General features: G+C 39.0%; 2 protein-coding genes across 4 annotated transcripts in view; one reads left to right on the forward strand and one right to left on the reverse strand.

The window, feature by feature from the left end:
• The first annotated feature begins 1,618 nt into the window (after positions 1-1,618).
• Positions 1,619-18,992, forward strand: CFAP36 (cilia and flagella associated protein 36). Of its 2 annotated transcripts, XM_081313390.1 has the most exons (10): positions 1,619-1,801; positions 2,968-3,032; positions 5,067-5,168; positions 7,268-7,382; positions 8,671-8,758; positions 11,444-11,495; positions 15,373-15,481; positions 16,408-16,538; positions 17,460-17,612; positions 18,620-18,992. In XM_081313390.1, the coding sequence occupies exons 1-10, from the start codon at positions 1,675-1,677 to the stop codon at positions 18,704-18,706; spliced, it is 1,029 nt and encodes a 342-aa protein (XP_081169516.1). In that variant the 5' UTR covers positions 1,619-1,674; the 3' UTR covers positions 18,707-18,992. The 2 variants fall into 2 exon arrangements, with proteins under 2 accessions (XP_081169516.1, XP_081169517.1); XM_081313391.1 differs by lacking the exon at positions 5,067-5,168.
• Positions 18,993-20,422: 1,430 nt separating this feature from the next.
• PPP4R3B (protein phosphatase 4 regulatory subunit 3B) overlaps positions 20,423-22,774 on the reverse strand; it is a 48,142-nt gene continuing 45,790 nt past the window's right edge. For both annotated transcript variants that reach the window (XM_081322852.1, XM_081322851.1), the window contains exon 16: positions 20,423-21,937. In XM_081322852.1, coding sequence (XP_081178978.1) covers positions 21,842-21,937 — 96 coding nt within the window. In that variant the 3' untranslated portion in view covers positions 20,423-21,841. The remainder of the gene's footprint in view (positions 21,938-22,774) is intronic.

Raw genomic sequence — 22,774 nt, forward strand, 5'->3', positions numbered from 1 at the left:
GCTGTAACTTGCAAATGTATCTGCCCAAGGAGAAAGTTCTGGGTTGCTTGCCAGCAATTGTGTATTAGAACAGTAGCTCTGTAACAAGCTGTAATTGACATAACCTAATAAAAGAAACACTATTCAGACCAAAAATAAATCTTTACCCTATTAGTATGAGAAAGTACATTAGCTATAAAAGGGAAAATTTTTATTAGTGTGTGTGGTCTTTTCTCTCTGTCTCTCTGGGTTAGAGACGAGAGATTAAGAGCACCCCAGCTTTTTCTTTTGATAAAAAATAAAGCTGTGTTGTTTTCTGTAGCCTCGTGTTGAGTTTCTTTGGGACTTATTTGGATTCTGAGCCGAAAAACCTTACAGTAAGTTTCCATCTGTTACTTCTTGTCCTGCCCTCAGGTGCTTTGGAGAATAGGTCAACCCCCTCTTCTCAACAACCCCTCAAATCCTGAAAGACTGCTGAGGGGCTGTCGCAGAGGAGAGGGGTTGACCTGTTCTCCAAAGTACCTGAGGGTAGGGCAAGAACTAACGGATGGAATCAATGAGAGAGATCCAATTCATGAAATCACAGAATTCAAAGAGATCTTGGAGGACTTCAAGTCCACTGCTTTTCCAGAACAGCACTAAATGTGTCCAAAATAGCCTGACTGACAAGTCACACATGCAGCAAAGAAACATGGGATGAATTTGGAAAAAAATCCCAGGAGAACTTCCTCATGCTTCAGTCCACAACCTTCTACTACGCTATCTTCAGCCAAGCAACTTTGGAAAAACTTAAGTTTAGGGGTGTTCCAGAACAGTGCTTAGTTATGTTCAGAAATAACCTGTGTAACAAACAGCAGAGTATCTCCATTCCGGTAACTTAGCATTCAGTCAAATTGAAAGTCTGCTAAAGCCTCTACCCCGGCTGCACATTATAAAGACAGTAATTGATGATTGTTTTCCTTATCAGCAGGTGATCATAGATGAGAAGGGAAAGGGGAATCCACCAATCAATATTTTTGAATTGTTTCATTCTAAATTCTTAAGGGCCGCTCTCCAGCCTCATCTCTAGGCAGAACGGATCTCATCTGTCCAGGCAGCGCAATTAACCCCTGCATATCTTTCTGACAATTGAAAGACTGCGGGAATGCAATTAGGCCAGGGGTCTTCAAACTTGGCCCTTTTATGACTTGTGGACTTCAAGTCCCAGAATTCCTCAGCCAGCAAAGCTGGCTGAGGAATTCTGGGAGTTGAAGTCCACAAGTCATAAAAGGGCCAAGTTTTTGAAGACCCCTGAATTAGGCAATCTGGAGAAAAAGCAAACACGACGCGTCTCTCTGCGAATCGCACGTGCTTTAAACTCTTAACTTGCGGAAGTTCGGCTCTTACAAAAAGACATAACTGAACCAAGCAAGGGGTGGAGAATAACCTCCCCGCAGCGCAAGCTTATTGAGGTGGGTACGACCTCGCGCCTTCTCTCGCGTGAGTTTATTTAGACATATTTCCCCCCCCCTCTTTAAATGACGGCGATTGCCATAGTGACGGCAAATCGAAGCCCAACCGTTGCCGGAGTCTTGCTGTCATCATCTTTTTTTTTTCTCCGGCGCACGCGCAGATTGTCTCATTTCTCCGTACAGGGCTGCATGCACGCGAGAGCTCCTGTTTTGGAGGGCGTGGAGAAAGGGGAGGGGAGATGTGATGGCGACCGAGGGGGAGGCGGAGGTTGAGACTGAAGTGGAGTGGGTCGTAGATAGCATTGCTGGCTTTCTCCGCAGCCCCGCGTGGTCTGTTCCCATTCTGGAGTTTGTGGAGCACAAGTGTGAAGGTGAGTGGGCTATGGGTCGGTGGAAATTCTGCCAATAGACTTGTCGCCGTGTCCAAATGGGTGTCCTCGGGTGGTGGTTTGCTTTATTCCAGCGTTTCCCAACCTTAGGAACTTGAAGATGCGTGGACTTCAACTCCCAGAATTCCCCAGCCAGCATAGCTGGCTGGGGAATTCTGGGAGTTGAAGTCCACGCATCTTCAAGTTCCTAAGGTTGGGAAACGCTGCTTTATTCCTCTGTAGCGTATGGTTGCATTTAATTTTATTTATTTTTTATTTTTATTTTAATTCCATTTATATCCCGCCCTTCTCCGAAGACTCAGGGCGGCTTACAAGCTTAGCAGTAGCCTTCATTCAATGTATATGCCTGCTTGTTAGGGCTTTCACACACACACCCCCAAGCGGCATTATTACAAAGTCAGCTTAATTGCGCCCAACAATCTGGGTCCTCATTTTACCTACCTCGGAAGGATGGAAGGCTGAGTCAAATGCAATTTAATGGGCTATGGATTATTATCGTAATCATTATCACCGTCCTTACGGTAGATCGAGAGCACAGTTAAGGAATGGGAATGGCTGTTGGTCATGATTTAACCGAAGGTCAATATGTTAGTATCGCACTGATTTTGGTGAATTCACTAACCAAGGGGGTGTTTGTTTTTCCGTTATGATGTACAATGCATAGAATTATTACCCCCCACACCCCCCACGCACATTAAGATTCATTGTTTGAATTTAATGGAAATCTACAAAATGAGTGATTTGGAAAGATTGGGCATTCTGTACCATAGCAAAGTTTAGATTTAGATAAGGTGCTCTGCTGCATGGAGAGAAAATAATGCCCTCCATAATGCCATATATTTTTATTTGATATAGTATGCTACTCTTCTTTATGAAGTTTAAGATGAGAGATCTGAAGTTTTAAGAAAAAGGAATTGTTGATATATTTGTCCTGGAGAGGATTGTGGACGTGCTACATGCACTCTTTTGGGTGCCTAAAATTGCCTGCACTATCACATTTTGTACTGGAGCTTTTATTTTTATATATTTTATATTTTAGTTCAGATAAATTTTGTTGTGTGCAAAATTCAATTTTAAGCTATTACTATATGAAACTATTTTTTTAGTTTGCATATTGTAAAGAACCATGAAATATTATTTTGTTTCAGTTTTTGATGATGAAGAAGAAAGTAAGTTATCTTACACTGAAATTCACCAGGAATATAAAGCTTTGGTAAGTAGATTCCTCAGCCTTTAAAAACATAATATGATAAAGCAGAAATGTGCCGTGTATCTCTTTGAATATATTATAAAATGCAGTTTCATTGTTGGTGAAATGGGGAATCAGAGATTTTTACGTATTTATATAATTGATTAGTATTTGTGTATTCCAGGAAAATATGCATTTGATTAAAGAGGTGTTATATATGTGATATGCAAACTCACATATGATCTAAATCCATCTATTCTATTTTGAGTCTAAGATTGCTGTAGAACCATACAAGCATATATTTATTTGTTGAATTTATATGCCTCCCATCTAACTTATAGAATCAGATGTTGACAACTGAATACTGAATACCCTCCTAAATGACTCTCACAGGTGCTTCTTATAGAAAGTCTCTTAAAAAGGGGCTGTATTATACAAACGTTGAAAACTAAGTACTTTCTATTTTATGACCTATATATCTTTTAAGTTTTCTAGGCATATTTTTCTTCATTCTAGTATTTTGTTTTCCAGATAAGGAGAAGAATTTACAGATGTTCTTTGTTTGCAGTGTTTCCAAACTGCTCTCTGTTTCCCAAGCATAGAGAGAAGACAATAATATCTTTCCCATGAAAGCTTTTGGTATAACATTTCTAGCTTTCCTAGTCTTTAACTAAGCCCAAGCAAATATAACCAAAATAATTGCAGATTCTTCCCTGTCATTCTTTTCCTTCTCCCTTGCTGTATTTAAGTTGTTAGGATTCATCCTGCTGTTTTTAGTAAACATCACTGAATATTGAGGTCATGATGGAGTTCAAAATCATAATTACTAGTTTTTAGAAAAAAGGATTAATCACCTTGAAAGCAGAAATAAAATATGAACTAAGAATGTGGATGGGGTATTGAAAGAGAATAAAAATGAAATAAAATATTCCATATACAGGGTCTTTTACAGAAACAATTTTAATATTCTTAATAATGTTAATATAATCGGTCATGATGGTATTTTTTGAGCAATTTGTAGATGAGAGTTTCTTAGTTCTATTAGAATATTCAGAAACGTTTCTATATCATGGAATAGGTCTTTTGAGGGAACAGGTCACATTTTTAATTGAGATTGTCAAAATGTAAAATACAAGTGAAAATAAAGATAATGGAGAAGTGGGGAGGGAAAAAGGGGGAAGAGAGAAGTGTGGGGTAAAGAGAAAAAAAAGGAAAAAAAGCATTAACTCCCAACTGCAGTAGAATAAAGATAATAAAAATACAGTCTCAACTATTTACTTTTTGCATACTTGGTATATATAAGCCATTTCTATAGTAGCAAATCAGCAAATCCCAAAGACACTTCCTATATAGAAACAGCCAGGAAGACTGTTGTGTCTAGCTAATCAAAATGTTAATGGACAAACACTCTTCAGTTTCTCTAGGGTTTAATCTGAGGATATTTCTCTTCATCCAGTCCAAATTAGTTCCAAACATTGATTCAGGACTTCCACAGCATTTCAGCCCTGCCTAGGTAATGATGTACAATTGACCATTATCAATGTACTGCTGGTATCTCAGTCTGCCTCACACCGCTCCTAGTTGTTAGATATTAAATAACATGGAGGAAACATCTGAGCCCTGCTATATTCCACATTGGAGCAACATCTTTCTTTTCCTTATAACTAGTCTTTTTTATTTATTTTTTTTAGAAAATATTTTAACTACATTTATAAGTCATCTCAAACTGTGATTCTCTGGCATGCAGCAAGAAAGAAACCCTATATAATAAAATATTTACAATACACAAAAATACTGAGGGATTAAGGAATATTTCAGAGCAGATTTGGGAGATGTAGGAGAAACAGAGGAAGTCCTGTTGTGGGAAGTCATTCATGCACTAATAAATATAAACCATTTATGTGATTTTAGATCTTAAGTTCTAGATTTATACTTTTATGAATCTGATTTCATTCTGTTTTGAAAAGAAGACACAACCACTGTATTTCCTCATTTAAAGTAATTTATGTCCCATTTCTTTAATAAAAGATGAATAAAAAAATATATATTTTTTTAAAGGTTGAAAAATTACTAGACAGTTACCTTAAAGAAGTTGGAATTAATGAGGACAAGTTTCAGGAAGCTTGTATGTCTCCTCTTGCTAAAACTCGAACTTCCCAGGTAAACTTTTTAACAAAATTAAAAATAGTGAGCAACCTTTTTGTGAGTAATATTGCACTTGTTAAAAAACTTTTTTCCCTGATGAAACCTGCAAGTCATTGGAACTGATCTAGCTGAAATTTTTTTGTTCCTTTCCCCCAGTAGTTTGGGACTTAATATACCTATTTTGCTACTGTTTCATTTTTATTGCAGGAAATTGGGCTGTGATCTAGTGGGGCATTTTGGGAACTACAGAGTGTGCTTAGGGATTATATGTTGCTCAACCCTCAGTTAAAAGTCTACACCAGAGGTCTCCAACCTTTCTCGGTTGGCGGACCGGAGGGAAAGGAAGTGGGAAGCATTTTAAGCTCATGCGCTCACAAACAAACAGGGCTACAAGCACTTGTGATGCAAATGGGGTGGAGTTAGCACCCGCATGACACTCGCTAGCAGTGCCCTGTTTTTGCCACGTGGGTGCTAACACTGCCCCGTTTTCACCGCGTGGTGCCCTGTTTGTGTAGCAGCGCTAGAACGAGTGGGGGATCCCTGGACAACAATTTAGAATAATATGATTAAACTAATAGAATAATGTTATAAACCACATATTTAGAAAAAAGTGGTTTAAAAAGAATAATGTTATAAACCACATATTTAGAAAAAAAGTGGTTTAAAATTACACATTAAAAATAATGAAATTCATCCATTATTACATGACTCAAAATTGTTAACATTCTGGCCAGACACAAAAGAATTGGATCGCTCCATAGAAAGAAATACACGTGGATTACTAGCAGAGTTGGGACCCTTGTCCTTATGAAAGAATTAGGGACTGAGATTTTCCTCAGTTTCAATGAATGTATCTTGCAATCAACTAATCAACCAGGTATGAGTTGCTCATAGATTGCTCAGTAGCTTCTAGAACAACCACCAAGCAGTTCAGTGTTCAGAACATACAGTGCTACTGAATGCTCAAGTTTGGGACATTTATTCTTCCAGTACTGTGTTTCCCTGAAAATAAGCCCTAGCTTGATTTTGGGAGGTGGGCCTAATATAAGCCCTACCCCCAAAATAAGCCCTACTTAAGACCCCACCATTCCATCCCATTGTTTGGTTTTGACAGGCAGGATCACATGCCTCTCCCCCCCTTCTGCCTCCGCCTACTGCCAGTGCCACTGCTACGACGTGCCTAATTAGTCACCGATGCATGCATGCATAAACCTGTTGCAATGTTGGGCAGGAGGATGACTGCAAAGGGCATGCGCACATCCCCACAGCTCCTGGAGGCTCCGAGTGCTGTTTCGGCGCCACTCAGTTTCCCACCCCACCCCCACCAGCCTTCCCCACCACTGCATTGGCAGCTAGTGCTGCCTTCCCACTGCACACAGCGGTGGAGGAACACGTCAGAGCTGGAAAGAAGGTTCGCAAAGTAATGCTTTGGGAAGGGAGGGCATCTGGGCGGTGGTGGGTGGGGCAAACTCTCCAGCTCCATGGTGGCAGAGAAATGCTAACCTTCTTTCCAGCTCTGATGCATTCCTCCGTCGTGTTCCTCTGCCTCTGTGTGGAGTGGGAGGGCAGCGCTAGAAGAAAAGTTCAATCAATCAATTCCAACTTCTTGTGAAAAAAAAGCTCTTGCGAAGTTCAAATTGATTGATTGAACTTTTTTTTTGTCCCACCTGTGGCTGTGTAGGCAGAGCTGTGAAGAGGGCCAGGTGGCCGAAAGTGCCAGCAGTCTGGCTTGGAAGGGGAGTGAAAGGGCAAACCGTCTAAGGGCTCCAAGCACTGAAACTGGCTGTCGGTTTCTAGCAGCTGCCCAAGCCTGCCAGACGGAAGGCTGGCATTTACTGGTACCGGCACTTATGGTAAACGCAGTGGCATTCCAGCTCTGGTGGGGAACCCACTGGTGTTCTGCCAGCACCTTGACCTTGGCCTGCTCCCACATGCACAGGCATGCCCCTTCCCTGCGCGCTCACCACCTGCTGTAATGTAAGACATCCCCCATTTGTAAAACCTTACTAAAGTCTTTTTCCTAACATTTTTATTATTGTTATAAGGAGATTTTGAATTATTTAAACTTTGAATTTCTTGGCACTCTGAGATAAAACACTTTTAATTCCTTTCAGGCCATTTTGCAGCCAGTACTGGCAGCAGAAGACTTCAGATTGTTTAAAGAAATGATGGTCCAGAAAAATATTGAAATGCAATTGCAAGCCATTAGAATAATTCAAGAAAGAAATGGTAATAAATAATAAAAAGAATAATATTTTCATTTGCTGTGATTAGCTGGAACAGGTTTAAGTGGATTTCCTAAATCTGGACATATATAACCAAGTCAGATGAAAAAAATCAATAATGATCAAGGAGGCCTGGTGGTGCAGTGGCTTAATGATCTGTCGACCAGAAATGGTTGGACACTCTACTCTGGTGGTTCGAGCCCTGGTAGCATCGTGGGACTTGGTGAGCTCGTCTCTATCTCCTGCCTTGCCCACTCAGCAATTTGAAAGCATTATTGTGAATAGATAAATGGGTACCATTCCAATGGGAAAGACTAGCTGTGCAAGGAGAACGGGAACTTGCGCTGGACCTGCCCAGACACAAGATGAGATTGGCGGAAGGGGCCCCAGAAGATGTCATCCACCCAAATGCCACTAGCCAGATTGCTGTATACCATGGCCAAGCTTTTGCCCCTCCCCCGGTGGCGCACCGTGAATAAACAGGCAGGTCGAACGAACTAGCAAAGGCTGTCAGGACTACTCGGTAAAGTGTAGATCTCCGTGACAAATGTATGCCATATGAAATAAGGAAAGTGAAGAGAAGCATTAAATGGCTAAATATATAGTGCAATCAAGGCAAAGGAGACAGCCTGAAAGGCTTCCTGTGTCAGAAGATTAAACTAGTATCTTACTAGTTGGCTTTTGTTTTCATAACCCATTACAATTGCTTGCATAGCTAGTCTGAAGTATATTATTGCCTTTAAACTATCTTAAGAATGATTATTTATTATATTTACCTGCTTTCCCAGGTGTGAAGAAATTGATCTAGAATCAATTGGAAAAAAAGATTTTATTAAAATGAATATAAAAATACTCAATCATTCTATTAACATACAAAATATGTGGGTTAAAACAGTTTCTAAGCAAACAGCATTTAACAGCCAAATATATTTTCATGTTCCCATAAAGACTGTTGCAATGGTAGAAATCATCCTAAAATCAAAGCATATTTATATTTCCTTGTGCAGTATTTTATTTCATACTAAAGTCAGATGTGTACAACTTAATTGTCCCCTTAATAAATCTCATTGAGGTTGCCATGTGGAAAGAGAAATAAACATTTTATTCAGAAAGCAAGCTTCGATGATAATTCAGTTTGCTGTCTTCTAATTACAACCTGAGTAAATTAAAACAGCAATATTTTGAATATAATTTATTTTCTATTCTATAATTTTTTTTGGATTTTGATAATTGATTGAATAGTTTCTCTTTAATTGCCTTTTGACTGCTTTATTCTTTTTTTCATAAAATAGGTGTGCTACCTGACTGTTTGACCGATGGGTCTGATGCATATACTGAAACCGAAGAAGAAGAAATGAAAATACTAAGAGAAGTTCTTAGGTTAAAAATATTTTTCCTTGTTTTATATCACATACTTGGATATGGCCTCTTAAAATAAAATTTGATTGCCACAAGATCCACCTAATTTGCCCTTGAAAGCATTTTTCAGCATAATGACTGAGGAGAAATCATTCCATTTTGTGTTAAATTACAGATATATGGTTAAATATTTGGAAAATTTGAGATACATTGTTAGCATAATGCATAAGTAAATATTGATTATATTTTTACTGAAGGGCAATGGGAAATGTTACATTTCTTCTTAAATCTGTTTTAAAAAGTATCATTGTAAGTAGTCCTCATTTAGCAATTGTTTCTGGCAAAAGGGTCACTAAGCAGTAACTACATGACAGAGAGAGATGCTGTGAAGGATCGCTGGTGGCTGCCTCATTTAGGTAAAGTTCTCTTGTTCAGCAATACCAGTGTTATTTTCACCCCATGTTTGTTGTTGTCAGGTGCAGAAATTTGAGAGTAAATGCATCCATTGGCAGGATACAGTTTTTTATTACTGTTTATTACCGTTGTGTTTATGAACGGTCACTTAACAAGGCAGTTGCTAAACAAAGACTACTTAAGGCATTTGCAGGCTTTGATCCAGAAGGACATTGATAGCAAGTAGTGAATCTAAAGTGGCTTGCTTTCTTTTCTGGGTGGTTTTTCCATTTTGTTCAGTCAATAAATGAGAAAAAAGTGAGAGAAACCTGGGTTACTTATATCTAATAGTCATTGTGGCACCTCACTTCTCTCCACAAGTCCAGCCTCAGAATTCTCGTTTCCCATGAGGTCTTTGCTCTCTTAATTTTTTGTTTCCAATTCTTTTGAATTGTATTTTGATTATTACATTCTGTTTCATTGTGTTACTTTTAATTTTGTATGTTAGTCTTATGCTTCTTGTAAACATTTTAAAGAGATACCGTATATACTTGAGTATAAGCCGAATTTTTCAGCCCACTTTTTGGGCTGAAAAATTCCACTTCGGCTTATACTCCAGTCAACAAAAAAAACTTACCGAGGACTTGTGCGCGGCCGAGGCTTTGGTGCTTCCGGGATCGCGCGCACCTCTCCCAAGCCACCGCCGTCCGGAGACCTGCCGAAGTTTGGGGAGGTTTGGGGAGGTGCGCGCGCAAACCTCCCCAAACGTCGGCAGGTCTCCGGACCTCCGCGCCCTGCCTGCCTGCTTCTTTCCGCAGCGGAAAGAAGCAGCCTGCCTGCTTCTTTCCGCTGCGGAACGAAGCAGCCTGCCTGCTTCTTTCCGCTGCGGAACGAAGCAGCCTGCCTGCTTCTTTCCGCTGCGGAACGAAGCAGCCTGCCTGCTTCTTTCCGCTGCGGAACGAAGCAGCCTGCCTTCCGCTGCGGAAAGAAGCAGGCAGGCTGCTTCTTTCCGCAGCGGAAAAAAGCAGCCTGCCTGCTTCTTTCCGCAGCGGAAAGAAGCAGCCTGCCTTCCGCTGCGGAACGCAGCCTGCCTGCTTCTTTCCGCAGCGGAAAGAAGCAGGCAGGCTGCTGCTTTCCGCAGCGGAAAGAAGCAGGCAGGCAGGGCGCGGAGGTCCGGAGACCTGCCGACGTTTGGGGAGGTTTGGGGAGGTGCGCGCGCACCTCCCCAAACCTCCCCAAACTTCGGCAGGTCTCCGGACGGCGACGGCTTGGGAGAGATGCGCGCGATCCTGGAAGCACCGAAGCCTCGGCCTCGCGCAAGTCCTCGGTAAGCTCCGGGCGGTCAGCCTGCCTGCTTCTTTCCGCTGCGGAACGAAGCAGCCTGCCTTCCGCTGCGGAAAGAAGCAGGCAGGCTGCTTCTTTCCGCAGCGGAAAAAAGCAGCCTGCCTGCTTCTTTCCGCAGCGGAAAGAAGCAGCCTGCCTTCCGCTGCGGAACGCAGCCTGCCTGCTTCTTTCCGCAGCGGAAAGAAGCAGGCAGGCTGCTGCTTTCCGCAGCGGAAAGAAGCAGGCAGGCAGGGCGCGGAGGTCCGGAGACCTGCCGACGTTTGGGGAGGTTTGGGGAGGTGCGCGCGCACCTCCCCAAACCTCCCCAAACTTCGGCAGGTCTCCGGACGGCGACGGCTTGGGAGAGATGCGCGCGATCCTGGAAGCACCGAAGCCTCGGCCTCGCGCAAGTCCTCGGTAAGCTCCGGGCGGTCACTTGCTTCGCGTCTCCTGAGGGAAGGGGGGGCGACTGGAGCGGGCGTGTTTCCTCGCCTGCTGGGCGCCGCGATTTGCCCGGGGAACGTGCGGGCCCCGAATGGCAGCGTGGAGCGAGGAAGCGGACAGCCAGGGCTTCCCCGAGAGCCGCGGCCACACAGGGTATTCCTGTGTATTCAGGCTTGCAAAATGGCGGATCGAGCCTCTGCTGGCGGCAGAGGCTTGCAGAGCGCGGATCCAGCCTCCGCCAGCGGCGGAGGCTTGCAGAACGGCGGATCGGCTTATACTCGAGTCAACAACTTTTCCCAGTTTTTGGGGGTGAAATTGGGGGTCTCGGCTTATACTCGAGTCGGCTTATACTCAAGTATATACGGTATTTTAATAGAGTGATAGAACTAAATTTATTCTAATTTGTCTTCTCTTTTTTTTAAAAAAAATCTGTTTTGTATTTGTTTATTTTACGTTATTACATTAATTATAAACTGCAACATTTACATGACTGTTAAAGAAGGATAAGGCAGTAAATATATTAAAGTATTTCCTGTTTCTTTGCAGGAAGTCTAAGGAAGAATATGATCTAGAGCAAGAAAGGAAAAGAAATAATGAGGTATATTGGGAGATCAATTCAACAAAACCCCAAGTGATTGCAATTAAAAAATTATTCTCTTCAGTATTCTCTTCAGTCTTCAGTAAAAGCTGCCCAGAGTTGCTTGATAGTGAGATGGGCAGCATATAAATTTAAATAAATAAATAAAACATACTTATTTTTCATCATTGATTGAATAAAATAATCAGCATATTCCTACTAATTGAAATTATTTTTTTGCGTCTTTTAATTTCTTGCTCTTATGCACTTGTGGTTTTGGCATGATTATGACTAGCGTATTTTGACTAATGATAATGATAATAAGTTGGAAGAGACCTTGGAGATAATCTAGTCCAACCCACTGCTCAGGCAGGAAACCCTATACCAGGAGTAGGGAACCTTGGCTCTTGTGAACTTCAACTCCCAGAATTCCTGAGTCAGTATGGCTGGTCCACAAGTCATAAAAGAGTCAAGGTTCCCTACCCTTGCCCTATACTATTTTAGACAAATGGCTATCCTGTCTCTTCTTAAAAACTTCCAGTGTTGGAGCATTTACCGCTTCTGGAGGCAGGTTGTTCCACTGATTAATTGTTCTAATATCAGGAAATTTCTCCTTAGTTCTAGGTTGCTTCTCTCTTGTTAGTTTCCATCCATTGCTTCTTGTCTTGCTTTCTGGTGCTTTGGAGAATAGCTTGACTCCCTCTTCCTTGTGGCAACCCTTGAGATATTGGAACACTGCTATCATGTCACCCCTAGTCCTTCTCTTCATTAGACTAGACATGCCCAATTCCAGCAACCATTCCTTATGTTTTAGCCTCCAGTCCCCTAATCATCTTTGTTGCTTTTCTCTGAACTCTTTCTAGAGTCTCAACATCTTTTTTACATTATGGTGACCAAAACTGGATGCAGTATTCCAAGTGTGGCTTTACCAAAACATTGTAAAGTGGTGTTAACACTTCACATGATCTTGATTCTGTCTCTCTGTTAGTGCAGTTTAGCACTGTGTTGGCTTTTTTGGCAGTTGCAGCACACTGCTGGCTCATATTTAAATGATTGTCCACTAGGACTCCGAGATCCCTCTCACAGTTACTACTATTGAGCAAGGTACTACCTATACTATACCTGTGCATTTGGTTTTTCTTGCCTAAATGTAGAACTTTTTTCACCATTGAATTTCATTTTGTTAGATAGCGCCCAATGTTCAAGATCCTTCTGTATCTTAAGCCTATCTTCTGGAGTGTTGGCTATTTCTGCCAGCTTGGTGTCATCTGCAAATTTGATGACTTCGTCATCTATCCCCTCATCCAAATCATTGATGAAGATATTGAAGAGCACTGGCCCAGAACAGAGCCCTGGGGCACCTCACTACACACTTCCTTCTATGTAGATGCAGTTCCATTGAGGATCACATGCTGAGTACGGCCGGTCAGCCAGCTACGAATCCATCTGGTGGTGATGCTATCTAACCCACATTTTTATATCTTATCAAGTAGTAGGTTGTGATCTACTTTATCAAATGCCTTACTGAAGTCCAAGTAAATTATATCTACAGCATTCCTCTGGTCCACTAATTTTGTCACTTGGTCAAAGAATGCAATAAGATTTGTCTGGCATGATCTGTTTTTGACAAACCCATGTTGGCTTTTGGTAATGACTTTGTTTGCCTCTAGGTGTTTGCTGATTCGTGCTTGATTATCTTTTCCAGAATCTTCCCATGTATTGAGGTCAGGCTGTTAGGTCTGTAGTTTCCTAGATCCATTTTTCCCCTTTTTTGAAGATGGAAACTACATCAGCATTTTTCCAGTCCTCTGGTAGTTTCCCCAGTGCTCCAGGATCTTTGAAAGATATAGTTCAGTGGTTCTGAGATCACATCTGCCAGTTCCTTCAGAACCTTGGGGTGTAATCCATCTGATCCTGGTGATTTGAACTTGTCTAGGGTGGACAGGTGCTCACTTACCATTTTCTTGCCTATCTTAACTTGTGTTTCTAATCTGTTTTTTATGGTACTGTTTTTGATAGGTTGGACTGTTTTTTCCCTTTGTGTAAAGATGGATGCAAAAAACGAGTTACAATAGTTCTGCTTTCTCCCTGTTGCTTATCACCTTCTTGCCACTTTCTCCCACTAATGGACCAATCATTTCTTTAACTTTTTTCTTGTTTTTTACATGTTGAAAGAAACTTTTTTTTGTTAGTTTTGACTTTGGTTGCAAGCCTTAGTTCATTTTGAGCCTTAGCTTTCCTCACTTCACCTTTGCAGGCTCAGACTATTTGTTGATATTCTGCCTTAGTTATGTGCCCCTCTTTCCACTTTTTATACTTGTCCTTTTTGTCTTTGAATTTATCAGAGAGTTCTTTATGCAACCATGCTGGTTTCTTTTGAGAGTTGTTATTTTTTTTGTTCGTTGGTATTGTGCTAGATTGGGCTTTTATAATCTTCACTTTTCAAAATTTCCCAAGCTTCTTGAGTTGTTTTCCCGTTGAGGATTCTCATCCATGGAATCCTTCCCAAGCTATCTCTAAATTTATTGAAATTAGTTCTCTTAAAGTCCAAGACTATAGTTTGACTATGTTCTATTGCTTGCGCTTGCATAATATTGCATGATCATTTCCCCCCCCCCAAGGTTCCTGTGGCTTCAACACCTTCTATCATTTCATCTCTGTTAGTGAGAATTAGGTCCAATATGGCTAATCCTCTAGTTCCCTTCTCTACTTTTTGGAGACAGTTGTCTGCTAGGTTTGTCAGGAATCTGTTTAATCTTCCACTTGGTGCAGAATTTGTCTCCCAGTTGATGTCAAGGTAATTAAAGTCCCCCATTACTATTGTGATGTGCTTCCTACATATCTTAGTTAGCTGACTAGCAAAAAGTTCATCTATTTCCTCTGGTTGGGTGGGTGGCCTATAGTATACACCAGTGGCAATGTCATTTCCCCCCCCTTTTATATTGACCCAAATGCATTCAAGAGTTTTCATCATTGTTGTGCTCTATTTCTGTAGAGATGTAGTTATTTCTTATATAGAGAGCAACTCCACTTCCTCTTTTATTTGGTCTGTTTCTTTTAAATATTTTTTTTTCCATTTGTGGGTTTCATCCCACCAAGTTTCCGTAATGGCAACAATATCATATCTGCCTTCATTTAACTGAACTTTTGATGATACTAAGAAAATAGTATAACTTGACATTTTTGTGTGTTGCAAACCAACATGGTTAACCAATTTAAAAACTCTTACAGTTAATTGACTCATTCCTGTGCAGTGGCAGCACATTGCTTCCTTGTGACACAATCAATAATGGAAGCTGCCTTTTTCTCAGTACTTAGCAGTTGCCTACGAGCTGCAGAGAGATACACCACAAAGCAATTTACTCTGCCTCAGAAGATGCCAGCCAGAGCTATTGGCAAAACATTACACATAACTAGATCATGGCCATTTGCCTGAAAATTCATCACTGCTTCACTGATGCCATTCATGAAAGCTTATATCAGAATATTGTTCTGGATCTGTTTACCAAACTTACCTTGTTGGATAAGTTGATTGAGATAAATATTGCACAATAAACCTATTTCTCTGTACAGTTAAGCGTTCTATGCTAAGATGTTCACTGAGTACTGTGGAAAAAAGGTTTTGATGGTTTTTCTTTTTTTAATGACAGTATTTTTATCTGTGAATTGTAACTTTGTAAGAGACAATTTATAAGAAGAATACAGAAAACAATGGGTGAAAGAAAATCTTGCAAAATCCTAATAGATTCCTTAGAACTAGTTATTACTACATACTGCTATCTATTTTAATAATGAAGATAGTAACTAGATAATGCATTTTATGATATTGGTTTTTACTCTATTTGCTGCTTTTGTAATACTTAAATTGATTTCTTACTATTTTTTTGTAAAAATTCAGGCACATGATAAACTGAAATCATCTGATGTTGCACATAAATCTCCAGGACATTTTAATGAAAGTGCAGGACCTAAGCGGTCTCTAGAACTCTCTACAGAATTAATGCCAGGTATGATTATTTTCAGGTATTTGCTGCATGTATTTTAAACTTTGTGTATGTGTGTGCTTTCAAGTTCAGTTTGACTCCTGTTGATAGACCAAGTCCAGGCAGTTTTCTTGGCAACATTATTGAAAATAGTTTCTCACTGCCTTCTAGGAGAGTGAGTGACCCAAAATCACCCTACTGGCTTCCGGCCTAATGCAGGACAGACTCACTGTCTCACCTAGTGGCTTTAACTAGTACTTAGCTTTCTTATTAAACATACTCAGGGTGTTTATTCATATTTCTTATGAAAGGAATTTTTTCCTTCAACTAACTTGATGCCAAACTTTGTTTGTTGGGTGTTAGGTATCTATTATAGCAATTGGTCAAAACTCCATTACAAACAAAATCGTTATTTTCATTTCAAGATACATTTAAGGTGTTTTTGCTACTGAACACATGGCCACTGGTTACACTAATTGGATGGCACAGCTGGGAGGGGGAAGGAAAAAGATTGTACATATTCACTAATTCAGCATTACCTGAAAATAATTTTTTCATGAAATGTATTTATTTCAGGTTTGTAGTTAGTTTTTGTTATTGAAAGTTGCAGCTCTAAATGCTGGTATCCAAACACCCAAAAGCTGTTTTTTTTAATTTGAGATCTCTATGAATTGATATTGAATACCAGTTCTGCTATGGATTTATTTAGTTTTTTATAGCTTGTAAAATGGAGAAAGAAAATAGTGGCTTTTCTTGTGTAATGGTTGAGGACACTCTCCATCATATTTAACAGTGAACTGCTTTTTCTATTACATCAAGTTGGCAACTATTCTAAGAAGTGAAACATTTAATTTAAAACCTTTGGTTTTAACTATTCAAGTTACAGATTATTAATATGTTTGTATATAGAAAACATATCATTATATGCATTTATTTCAATTTAAATTTAGGTCCAGAAGGAAAACAAAAAGATGTATCTATTCAAGACCATTCCTCTGTCAAACTGAAGGAAGATAGTTGCAGGAAAGCAGTTGGGGATGGCTCTGAATATGTAACAAAGCAAGGAGTACTTAAAGGACGTGTAAGCTGCATGCTCACTTTATTTAAAATATTGAATTAATATTTTGTAATATATATCTACACACACACACACACGAGTTTAATTAAGCTAAAAATACGAATCCCAGGCCTATTGATATTAAAACAGACGTATGAACACCAGGATAAGATAAAACCAAAACAGTTTTAATAAAATCGAGCTTTCATTGGCCAACTGCCAACGTCGTCAGGATAGAATTGCTGGAGAGGCAGAACCACATATCAGTGGGGCTTTTGCGCTCCACTCATGGAATGTGTTACAGGTCTATTTACCTACATTGGCCGTATTATTTCGAACTGTTTCGCACTCGTTTTCACGGAGTGCGACTGCCTCTGGGTGCTGGCTGTTGAGGGGGAATCGCTACCTGTTCTTCTGGTCGCTATCGACGCCCTCATTGCGCGTGTCCTCATGTCAAATGTCCTTGGGGATTGCTGTCTTTTACTTTTTATGTCCTGAGTGTGATCTTTTGACTGAAAGATCAACCTGATGCTTAAAATGTCCATTTTTCATTTTAATCTTTCATATGTTGAGCTTTCTGTGTTCATTTTAATTCCAACAGCAAGCTGCAATCATAGGATCACATTTTCTTGTGTACCATGCCATCTTCTCAGCAATAAAGTAAATGGGGAGTTTGGCAGAAAGTTGAAAGTTGTTCCTATTCCCATTTTTTCTAAACTTTCATTTTCAGTCTCCTTTTCAGCTGAGCATGATACAATAAATTTTCTTCAGTAGCTGCTACCCATGTTTTGTCACCTGGATGGAATTTTGGAAAGTTTTGAGCAGTTCTGCACGTTGTATTTTTTCCTCTTTTGTTTTGTAATTTGTTATTGGTACTATAGCAACTGTATCTGATAAAAATGTTTTTCAGAAACCATATAAAATCTGATTTTTAAATTCAAATAGAAATTATCAGAACTTGGAGCAAAAGAGCTGAGAGAGCGTGAGGACTATCTAAAGCAGAAACGAGATGCATTGATGGCTTTGAAGAAGAAATCAAAAACGAGTATCCCACCACAAAATATAGAACAGAAAGAAGAGCTGTCCCCTTCTAAAGAGGTGAAGGATAACAGAAATAAAATTGCCTATTTGTAACCATCTGTTTTCTTTAAATATTAGTCTACTTTGGAAAAACATGATTCTGAGAATGTACATCATAGTCTCAAGGAGACACTTTTACTAAGACAAATAAGCCGATCTGTTTAAAGGCCTTGTTTACTTAGTTGGAGGCAATGGAAGGGATAGTGAAAACAGCTAAATCTCATCAGTGGGGATGATTGTGGTTGGAAAAAGCTAATTTAGTTGCTGAATAGGAAAAACTAATTTTTCATTCATTCAGCTGTGTTGTGCTTGAGTGTTAACCCTATCAAACAGCTGCCCAAATACCGTCAGTCGACTGACCCTAGAAAAAAATTGGGCTGTCTTATACATTTCTTTTGTTCATTTTACATGACATCCCTGCTTTTGACTAAATAGGGATAGGTCTAAGGCTTCTTTGACTCTGCCCACAATGGCATAGAGCTATCTTATGCAAGTGTGATTTTTTTTTAATTTGTTAGAAGTAAGAAAAAAGTATCTGAAAGTGCTAGCCTCGTAGCATTCTTTAGGCTAGTTGATGGAAGAAGACATTGAATATTTTTACTCTCCTATTGATAAAATCATTGGGAGTGCGTTACAGGTATATTTTCACAGCAGATAAATCAGAAAACACTATTATAAGAGGATGCTTTAAATATTAGGCATAAATACAAATAAGAACTGAAATCACAATCACATATATTCCTGTCCTGGACAGAGCTACAGTTTGGCCTTTCTAATGTGTGAAATAGCATTTTAACTATTGCTTTTCTTGCTTTAATATAACCTACAAAATGGTGATGATTTTATTTTTGTTTTAGTGTACAAATAGAAACTAACATTTATTTACATGTTCTACAAATTGTTTTTTGTCTTTTGCCTACAATCCAATTTATCTTGCGTGGAAACTTCAATGAAATCAATAGGAATATTAGACATAAGTGTAGTTAGCCATAATTACTGCAAGTAAATATTTTTTTTCTTTTCAGGGAATGTCAGAAGAAGAGGAACAAAGATTGTTAAAGAAACGAATCCTTGCAGCAAAACTAAAAGAAGAAGTCATTAATAAGCGATAGTTTAAAGAAGTTGCTTCTAAGGTTATATATTTAACCATGAACTCTTTGCTTACAACCATTCCACGCATTAACTTGATTTTATATATTATAAAAACACCAATTCTTTTAAGTTGGTTCAAAAGTAGAGTGGAAAGCAATGATTTAACATTTTTAATAGATTCCACTATTTTGTTTCTTGCTATTTCTGTATATGCTGGGTCAGGCTGGTCACTGTTGTACTTTTGTTGGATTTAATATTACTTTTTGAATGTTGCTGTCAAATACTTTTATTAAAACATTAAATTGGCTAAACTTATTTTTTTGTCTTAAGTTGGCCTCATCAACCTGAACAAGAGATATGAAAAATATCTCCATACAGGGGCAACATCAGTTCACACACTAATTGAAAACTGGGGAGATCTCATGTATTCTGCTATGTCTGTTACCATAAGCAGATGGAAAAGGTTTTAGTATCTCATAGGATTTACTGCTATTCATAAAAATGGTACTCAAGGTTATCTTAAAATTTCATAGGAATTATAATTGTTAGACTCAATTCCTATTGATTTAAGGTCAACTAATTTATTCATAGTCTGGATTTAAACTCTCATTGTGTGAATCAGACCCAGTATGCGTTGTGCAAATGACAGCATGATTAATCAGGCTGTTAATATTTCCAAACCTTTTAAATGAGCCCACACATTATTAATTTTTATGGATATATCATTCAACTTCATTGTAATCATAATTATGCCAAACAGCTTTCCAGTATATTGCTTATATTTCATTATTCAAAGTAATTTAAAAATTCTACTTTGGTGGTAAGAAAACTTTTCATTCTTGTAACACACTATAAACACAGGTCATCCACATTTCATATAACTTTTTATTAAAATAGTATTTAACTCAGACATGTTGGCAGATGTAATCTTTTTTTTTAAAAAAAACTCAATTGAAGGACCCCAGGCATTTGAAATGTGGGCTGTCTTGTGGCAAAAAGAAATCAGACTAAAAGTTAGAACTGAGGTGGAAGTATGTACCTGAGGCAGACTGCATAATTTAAACAGGAGAAATTCAATGCATTTTTCAATGTTGATCAATGTTCAGATATAGGTTGAAAAGTCACCTATTGCTTATATTTAAGTAAAAAAAATCAACTTTTTTCTCATATATTGAAGCAGCTTAAATGAATCTGCATATTCTGAGGTTTTCAATAGTCTTTGAAATAGGATGAAAGAAAATGATCCAGATGTGTATTGGATCTTTTTTCAGTGATTTATTAAATAAGTTTGGGCCCAGGCTGGATAAACATCAGTGTCAAGGAAATGGCACACCTTTATTTTCCTATGGTATGCTGTTCAGTTTTATGGGAAAGAGTTACTTCTATGAGGGGTAAAGACTTGTCAAGAGTACTCGAAGAAGGGCAAGTCAATGTAGAAAATCTGCTGAAGCAAACAGTTTCTATAACAAGTTCTTCAAAGTCTTCATTGAAAAAGAGAAAAGGAAAGCCCCATTGTTGATTGCCTGGAGCCCCTAAAGGGCAGGAATATGTCCTTCAGACCACATTGTCAGTCATCACAACACACTGAATCAAATCTAAGAGTATTGCTTTTTCTGCTAGATTTGATTCAGATTAAATTGTACAAATACTATCATTAAAATAAACTAAAATGGCCACATCTCTAAATTTGAATTAATTTACCATTTACAACAATAAAACAATAAAAAACCATTAATCATGGAATTACAGGGTCACATTTTAATTCCTGAATTTTACAGGTCAGCATTAGTATTACCACATGTATACAAATGGTGTAAAACAAGTACAGTGGTTGTTTTTTTCTCTCAATACAAAATAAACTTCTGTTTCATGGAAAAACTATACTTCATATCTACAGACCGCCCATCTTTTCAAACAATAGCTAAAATTAAAACTATGAAATTTCCAGGAGAAATGGACCCATGACGTATTGTAAGAGTGACCAATAACGGAGGATTCCTGCTGGTTTCAATTTGCATCACTCTTACCACAATTTGTAATTTAGGGAATTTTGTGTGTGCATGATCTCAGATCATATATGGCCAAACTAACATTAAAATATTTACAATTCAGTTGCTCTGAAAGGAAAAAAGTTTCAAAATGGTTGCCTTCATCAATTCACCTAGTGTACTTTTAGACATTTGCTTAAATACATGGAATGTGTTAAGAAGCAGCTTTATGCTAAACCCCTTAGGTTTATAGTGCTGCATATTAACTCTGCCCCCAGGTTACATATATCGTTGAAGTAAGATTCAAGAGTTTCTGGTAGCATTTCATATCTGCTTTTCCTAATGTGAAATGTGGATGGCTGAAGGAAAAAAAATTGGAAATTAGCAGGGAGCAATTCAATTTAACATTATTTCTGTAAAATGCTACTAGTAATTGCAATTCAATTGCCATTTCAAGTACCAAGGTTTATTGATAGTTTCTAGAGGGTTGGTTTTTTTTCCTGGAAAGCTGATGATCTGTATAATGATTTTCCTGGATAGCTCCTTCTAGTCTGCTTGCATTTACAACCCAGGTTTTTTTCCTTCCAAAATAATGGAGTTGAGAAAAAAAGTTTGCCACTCAACATGCACTGTGCAGCAGTGTGCAACCCTCTATAATTTGGCTGACTGTGCAAACAGTGGTCCCCAATTCTGATTTTTTTTAATGGAAAGAGAATTGCATTATTTAAAAGAGGCAATTGCTAAAAAAAACCCCACAATGGAAAGCACCATTACGAAGTTATATTACTAGGTTTGCAACTGAAGCCTTATAAATTTCTTCTAGCTTGCTACAAACTGGGGAAACCCTGCAATATCAAAATTTCTTCTCCCATCCCCATCCCCTCACAGAACCCAAGATGACTATTTTTTCTGGCAAGCTTTCATTCCAGGTGCTGATTACTAATCCACTGTTTTAACATTTTAACAGTCTGAATGGCAGACTTCTTGACTAGAAAGGGATTAGGTTCTTTGGAAGCCTGGTGTTCTCAGAACATAACCTTTCTAGTAAATTTTCTTTTGCTACTCCTTGTATTCTCGTGTATTTTCCAGGGAGAACGCTTTCTGAGTCAGACTTTTAGTTCAGTCATAGCATTTAAGCACCCTCTATCAGAGTTTGTTTCAACATTTTTAAGAGCCAAGACGAGGTCTTTTTCTTGGGGATGTTTCTTCTTCTTCATCTTCCTCTTCATCATCTGGATAATCCACAAGGCCAACTAAACTTCCCTGTTGGATGTAAAGAGTCACATGTGAACCTATGGAGAAGGACCTTACAAATAAATAAATAGCAATGACATTTTCCATTTTATAAATTTTGTTTTCCACAAAATAGCAATAGCAGTAGCACTTACATACCACTTCACAGTGCTTTACAGCCCTCTCTAAGCAGTTTACAGAATCAGCATATTGCCCCCAACAATCTGGGTCCTCATTTTACTGACTTCACAAGGATGGAAGACTGAGTCAACCTTGAGTTGGTGAGACTGCCTGCAATACTGCATTCTAACCACTGCACCACCATGGCTCTGTGCCAACCATCATTCAATGAATTGATTTTAGAAGAGCTTTCCCAAGAAGAGATCAGAGACTAGCAGCTATGATATCTAAATGACATTGCCATGATAGAAAACACTGGGGGAAAATACTAAGAAGAGGTTTTGAAGTCTTGATTGTTGTGGCTAATACCATATAGATCAGACATGTCAAACCCGCGACGTCATGTGACATTGCGCGATGTATCAGAACTTTTTCCCCACTGCCTGCAATGGGGTGGGCGCAGTTTCCTCATGAGGCGTCCAGGCCGGCAGTTTAACACCCCTGACATAGATGGTCTCACTCTCACGGGTATAGATGGTCTTACTCTCACGCAGCAGGGCAACATGTTCATATGCAATTCTGGTAACCATGTCTAAGGCTGTCTATATTCAAACTAGGACAATTTAAACAATGTAAATGTAATAGTTGCATCTAAGAACATGAACTCTCCTACATATACAAAATCTAGCATTAGAAACAATCCTAATGCTTATGAATATCAATATGGCAAAGTAGCCATTTCATGGC

This window comes from Vipera berus (genome assembly GCF_964194415.1).
Source record: "Vipera berus genome assembly, chromosome: 1".
NCBI lineage: Eukaryota > Metazoa > Chordata > Lepidosauria > Squamata > Viperidae > Vipera > Vipera berus.